General features: G+C 39.7%; 1 protein-coding gene across 1 annotated transcript; it reads left to right on the plus strand.

Annotated features, from left to right (window-relative positions):
* The first annotated feature begins 391 nt into the window (after positions 1–391).
* On the plus strand, positions 392–2,851 carry LRRTM3 (leucine rich repeat transmembrane neuronal 3). Its single transcript, XM_078641083.1, has 2 exons — positions 392–750; positions 1,082–2,851. Exons 1-2 carry the CDS (start codon positions 744–746, stop codon positions 2,608–2,610), a joined length of 1,536 nt encoding a protein of 511 aa, XP_078497209.1. The 5' UTR covers positions 392–743; the 3' UTR covers positions 2,611–2,851.
* The last annotated feature ends 3,598 nt before the right edge of the window (positions 2,852–6,449 follow it).

Consider the following 6,449-nt stretch of genomic DNA (forward strand, 5'->3'; position numbering starts at 1 on the left):
ATGCTACGTGACGCAAAGCTGGGGCAAACCCTTGATATATTTGCCTCTACGTTTAAAGAAATAACAGCACAAGTCGGTGTTTTAATCCTATTAGCATCGTTTCATGTGCCTACACTGTAAGCACATCACTTTTTTTTAGGCATCATCATATACTTTGGAAACCAACAAATATATTATTTGAATATTGAATCGTATGCTCTGATTTCCCATGTCCCAGCCAAGAGCGGTTACATCATCCACTTCCGTAATACTCTTCTCCGCCACTGGAGGCAGATTCACAAAAGGCTGTAGTCACAGAAACCTAAGCGCCCGTAAGAGGAGCTGAAGCGAGCATGACGTATTCATTGTAAAGACGCATTTTGTCGCCCGTCAAACAGGTTTCCAAAAGAACTGGAGCTGAAATAGAAGCTTGACACCTCTAGGTTCTGCAATCCAATGTGATTTGGTGCTACTGGTTGCATTTACTACAGATGCTGCATCATGTAATATCCGATGATGATTAGAAATCTGATATTAGACAACAGGAAACCTAAAACAGACGGAAGGTGACACTTGGATTTCTGCACGATTTCATTATCGTTCTGCATGACTGCTAAATACTGTTTCAACATCGCTTTGTTTGCGAGGTGTACCATTTTATCCTCTTGGATATCATTCAGACCTGATTCACTGCAGTGCAGCTGACAGTGGCTGATATGGCAGCCTAAGCAAGAAAAGATTCAAGGAAATATTTAAAACGGCAAATGATGGGTATGTTGGCTTCATTTTTACCTTAGCTTCTTTCTGTATGTGCACCTATATGTATTCTACCACTCTTACAGCCATTCAGTTATAAATACAATATGTTATATATATATATATATATATATATATATATATATATATATATATTTGCTGTCCTTTGATTTTTTTTAAGTAAAATGACTTTCTTGTTGTTTTACGTAAACGTGAACATCTATTGAATGGCAATGACGTTTATAAACTGTTTCGTAGAGTTTTAAAATCTTGCATTTTAACGTGTGCAGAATATCGAAGATGTATTTATTAAGGTATAACTTTTGCAAGTTATTTTTATTTTCAGGTTTCCAATTATTTAGAATACTGAGTGGATCAACCGTAGCTCTGGTATTAGTTCATATTCTTTTACTGACAATCACTTCTGCTGACCGAGGATGCCCTAGAGCATGTAGATGTGAAGGCAAAATGGCATATTGTGAATCTCAAGATCTGGAGGAAATACCCACGAGTATATTTGCTACTTGTTTAGGGTTATCCCTCCGATATAACAGTCTTCAAAAACTAAAATATGATCAGTTTAAAGGTCTTAATCAGTTGACCTGGCTGTACCTTGACCATAACCATATAAACAATATTGAAGAAAATGCGTTCAGTGGAATATACAGAATAAAAGAATTGATACTGAGTTCCAATAAACTCTCGTATTTTATCAACAATACCTTCAGGCCAGTGACAAATATACGAAACCTGGATTTGTCTTACAACCAGCTGCAGTCTCTTGTGTCTGAACAGTTCAGAGGACTAAGGAAGCTACAGAATTTACATTTACGGTCAAATTTACTGAGAACTATTCCTGTGCGAATATTTCAAGACTGTCGAAACCTAGAACTTTTGGACCTGGGGTACAATCGCATTCGTAGTTTAGCCAGAAATGCTTTTGCTGGCATGATCAAATTGAAAGAACTTCATCTTGAACACAATCAGTTATCAAAACTCAATTTGGCCCTTTTCCCTCGTTTATCTAATCTTCAAAACCTGTATTTGCAGTGGAATAAAATCAGCTTTCTAGGACAAACTGCGTCCTGGACCTGGAATTCGTTAAAAAAACTTGATTTGTCTGGCAATGCAATTGAAGCTTTCAGTGGTCCTAGTGTGTTCCAGTGCGTGCCCAATCTACAGCGCCTCAACCTGGACTCTAACAAGCTCACATTTATTGGACAAGAAATCCTAGTCTCCTGGACCTCACTCACAGATATCAGCCTTGCAGGAAATATTTGGGAATGTAGTCAAAATATATGTTCACTTGTTAAATGGCTCAAAGGTTTTAGAGGTCTAAGGAAGAACACGATCATATGTGCCTGCCCAAAAGAGCTGCAAGGCGTGAGTGTGATAGATGCAGTAAAGAATTATAGCATTTGTGGCAAAAGTACAGCAGAAAGTCTGAATTTTACAAGAGGAGGATTAAAGCCAACTTCTAAAACCAAAATCTCAGTACATGAACACGAAAGAAAATACTCTGCTTTCCCCACCATTAGAGCCATAGAATCTGGTTCTGACGTGGATCTAAACACGGAGCACATCTCTGTACACAAGGTAATAGCAGGCAGCGTGGCATTCTTCCTGTCGATTCTTATTATTCTGCTTGTCATCTATGTGTCATGGAAGAGCTATCCTTCAAGTATAACAAAGCTGCAGCATCGAGCCTTTGCAAGTAAGCAAAGTAACATAAAAAAACAGATCATAGAACAAATGACTTCAAAACAAGAATTGTTTATAGATTATAAACCTCACAGCAGCAGCAGTGAGATGTTACCGAATGAAACAGGAGCCTGCATATACAATACATCAGGTGCTAGAGAATGTGTGGTATGACATTTGCAACTCAGAACAATTTTACAAATAGGATATCCAGTGTGTTCAATGAACTGCAGTGGCTACAGCGTGGACCGTATTATTTGCTATATGTGAACCCGTTCACATATATGTTCTATGAATATGAATATGTTCTGATGATATTGATATATGTACTCTCATACACTTCTTGCTTCATTTAATTCAAATTCTACAGCTATTGCGAAGTGTGAACCCTATCTTAAAAACTGTGCAAATTGTATTATGTGGCAGTTGTTTTTGTTCTCTTGATTTTATTAAAAAATCTAGATTGGTCTAAGAAAAAAAATATTCTACTGACATCAGTTAGAATGTGCTATGTAGCCAAATGGAGCTCTAAAACTGGTAACATACAGGAACGGAAGTACGGAACAGTCTCTTGAATATCATTTCTAATAAGTGAATGATAATCATCATGAAATACAGACTTAAATAAGGTACCATGCTGTGAAATACAGCAAAGTCATTTGATTTGTTTTGAAGAAATCTTGGCTTAGACAAAAATTGAGTCAATTTCAGACAACCTGCCTTCCTTTTTGTAACTGTCTTTTTTTACGCCCTCTGGGCCTCATTTATGAAAAGTGACGCATTGCTGCGTGAAAACAGCGATGCGTCACTTTTCATTGTGCCCGCCTTACGACACCAATGATGCGTCATATTTAAAGTATGACGCCTCATGTCGCATAGAGTTACAGATACGTCAGTATTTCTGACGTATCTGTAGGCGCAGAAGTGACGCATTGCTGGAGTGTATCACAAAAGTGACGCAACTCCAGCAATGTGTCCTTTCACATGGGGCAAGCCCCATTTGAAAGTGCCTGCGTCAGTCTTATGCCTGCTCTGAGGCAGGCGTAATATTTTGACGCATTTGAGTCCTAGAAGTGGCGCAGTGATATCTTATAGATTTCACTGCGTCACTTCCATGACCCTTTCTGGCGTCAAAACGCCCCCCTTGCATACATTATACCTGGCGCAGGTATAATGTGGCGCAAGGGTTTACAAAGTGACGCATCTACCTAGATGCGTCACTTTGTAAATCTGGAGCAACAAGGCGCATTTTTTACGCCACTGGTGCGTCACAAAAAGTGACACACCGGCGGCGTAAAAGTGACGCACGGCCTCATAAATGAGGCCCTCTGTATTTTTGATTCCCTTTGATTGTAGTATGTTATAGAAACGCTACAGGTAGCTGTTGTGTCAGGAACACTATGGGCAGTCTTTTTGTGGCGGTACTCCATCTTCCATTTGTAGCACATACCTGCATGTTGTCAGTCTGTAAGATATGACCCTACTGCAGCTTGAAGAAGAATGACGAGAAGTGAATCGTATTTTTTAAGTTACCTAACATTGTATAAAAAACCTAAATAAGCAAACCCGTGCCGTCGTTGCTGCGCTGCTCAGTAAAATACAGTGGGTGAACAGTCGTTATGTGTCCAATGTAATATAAAAGAAAAAGGCGCCCATAGAGACACAAGCTATAGAGAACGTGGTGATAATACACACACAAGATCGGATAATTAGATATTCTTAATTTAACTTAATGAAACACGAGCAAGACAATTAGGTTAAAGCACAGAAGTATTACATTTTTATTGAGGCGTTTTATTTACATTTCGATGCCTTCTTTAAATTGATACAAAGCAGCCTATTAAACAGAAATATGTATTTAACGGAGTCTAATAATAAACCTCATCAAAGTCTCTCCACCCCCAACAAAACCACCCTTAAATTGGACACGAAGGTGCAGTACAGAGAGAGAGAGTTCTGACTATTGCAATTATGTGACAGATTAACAGGCCAGGTGTCCTGAGTTAGTTCATCATCACCTCGTCAATTGCTGTATGAGTTGTGAGCACCAGCCCCAAGACACCACCAGATATATATCTAAAATGAAAGAGATCTCTAATTTTCAGGGCTGGAATCTGGCAATGCCCGAAGGGTTGGGTTTGCAGGTTAAAGTATGTGCTGTATTCTTGGCTGTTAATGAGCATGGTTGCTGATCCGATGAACTGGTCTTTATTGTTGATTTCTCATATATTACCACAAATATTGCCTGCAATAAGCACAACTGCATGTAGTCTCCCATGCCATGCAAAACACTTATACAGCTTCTGTTTATATGTTTAAACCTGCCCTGATTTGCAAATTTGGCCACTTATTTTGCTATCTGATTCGCTAATGCGCGAATTGGGGCCACTTTTAATTTGGTGCCTGGACCTTTTGTCTGCCTTCCTGCTAGAACAAGGATCAGAAGACTGCTTCAGGTTGGATCCTTTGGGTGATGGCACCAATAGTCTCAGTGGGCCCTCCTAGTGTACGTGAGTCACAGTCTCATTTGCACTGGAAGCTGCCCCAACAGTCTCAGTGGCACTGGGCAATGATCTCAGCACTCCCAGTGGCCCCCTCCTGGCACACGGTGGTCAAAGACATGGGTAATGGCACCAATGAGACTAATGGACTATATATGGTACATTCTCTCTGTGGCTGCCTTCATTTTACTTGCTTGTGGTTCTTTTCTGGGTGTGTTGGGTTGTTTTGGGCCTAGGTTCTCCCTTTTTCTTGGCAGCTTCTCGTGGGTGTTGTTCTGGCCACCTAATGCCCATGCTGCTGCACTTGAGTTGTAGAGTCTGTGGCACCTTCCTTGTTGGATTTCTTTTCTCCTGTTCATCTGATATGATGATTTGTCGTTGTCTTTGCATTCCATTTTGCCTCCTATGGAGGCCAGTGATGTGATAGTCGTCCATTGTCCAGTTCCTGGTGTAGGAATGTTTCCATTATTTATGTTTCTTTCTGGGCCTTTCTGTGGTTCAGGTCGGTGGTGTGACTGTGGTGGGATGCTTTTATTTTGAATTCTCTCTTCAAACTGGTGTTAGATAGATCATGAAACCTATCCTTGCCCTTACTCTTTTGTGTCTGCCCAATAAGAGTTCTGCCTGATCCACTGGCACTCTGACCTTAGCTGGGGCCTTGTGGTTAATCCTATGTTTTATTCCTGTGATGTGGACTTTGTATGGGCTTCCAGCTTTGCGTCATGCTGAGCTAGGCCTTTTTGAATTTGTATTAAAAGAAAGGAAGTGACCCTACTATCCAAAGGACAGGGTGCCAAATATAGTAAGTTTCAAGTTTTATTTATTATGTTTTGGCTCTCAATGAGGGCCACATAAAAAATTAAACGTAACATAATACAATAATAACAAATAAAAGAAGAATATATAAACATACATAATTAATAATACAAAACAAAACACTACAGTTATCAGCTTTTAAAGTGAACCACGGCATCATTACAGTAGCCTTAATAAATATTTAAGAAACCTTTAAAAAATTTAAAAATTCTACAACAGAACAATTCATTAGGAGGGCAGTAAAGTGCATGTATAAACAGTTTAGCATTTGAGATTCCCAATTGTAAACAAATAGGTTTAATCCACTTAAATCGCAAAGAACGTAAGGCGGGGCAAATAAACAAGACGTGGTTACGATCTTGAACAGCAACATCACAGAAGTTACATATCGGGGAACTCCCGTGCCATTTTGCTAAGAGTGAATTAAGAGGGAGCAAGTCATGTCGTAGGAGATACCATAACCTACGAACTCCATGAGGAATATTCCAGGTCAAATATTGTTGGGCCAGCTTGGGGGAATATGTTTCTAGCAGAGGTTCCCTATCATATATTCTGGGTTGGGCAAGGGTATCCAGCCTATAACATAACTCCCACGAGGCTCTTTTTAGTGAAGTTTTAAGTTCGGAGGGAGTAAGTAAAAATAGGGTACCCTCATCCAACTCTAACAGGGCTACAGCTTTCCTAAAATTTTTTAGT

This window comes from Lissotriton helveticus, chromosome 5_1, assembly GCF_964261635.1.
Source record: "Lissotriton helveticus chromosome 5_1, aLisHel1.1, whole genome shotgun sequence".
In the NCBI taxonomy this organism is placed as follows: Eukaryota; Metazoa; Chordata; class Amphibia; order Caudata; family Salamandridae; genus Lissotriton; species Lissotriton helveticus.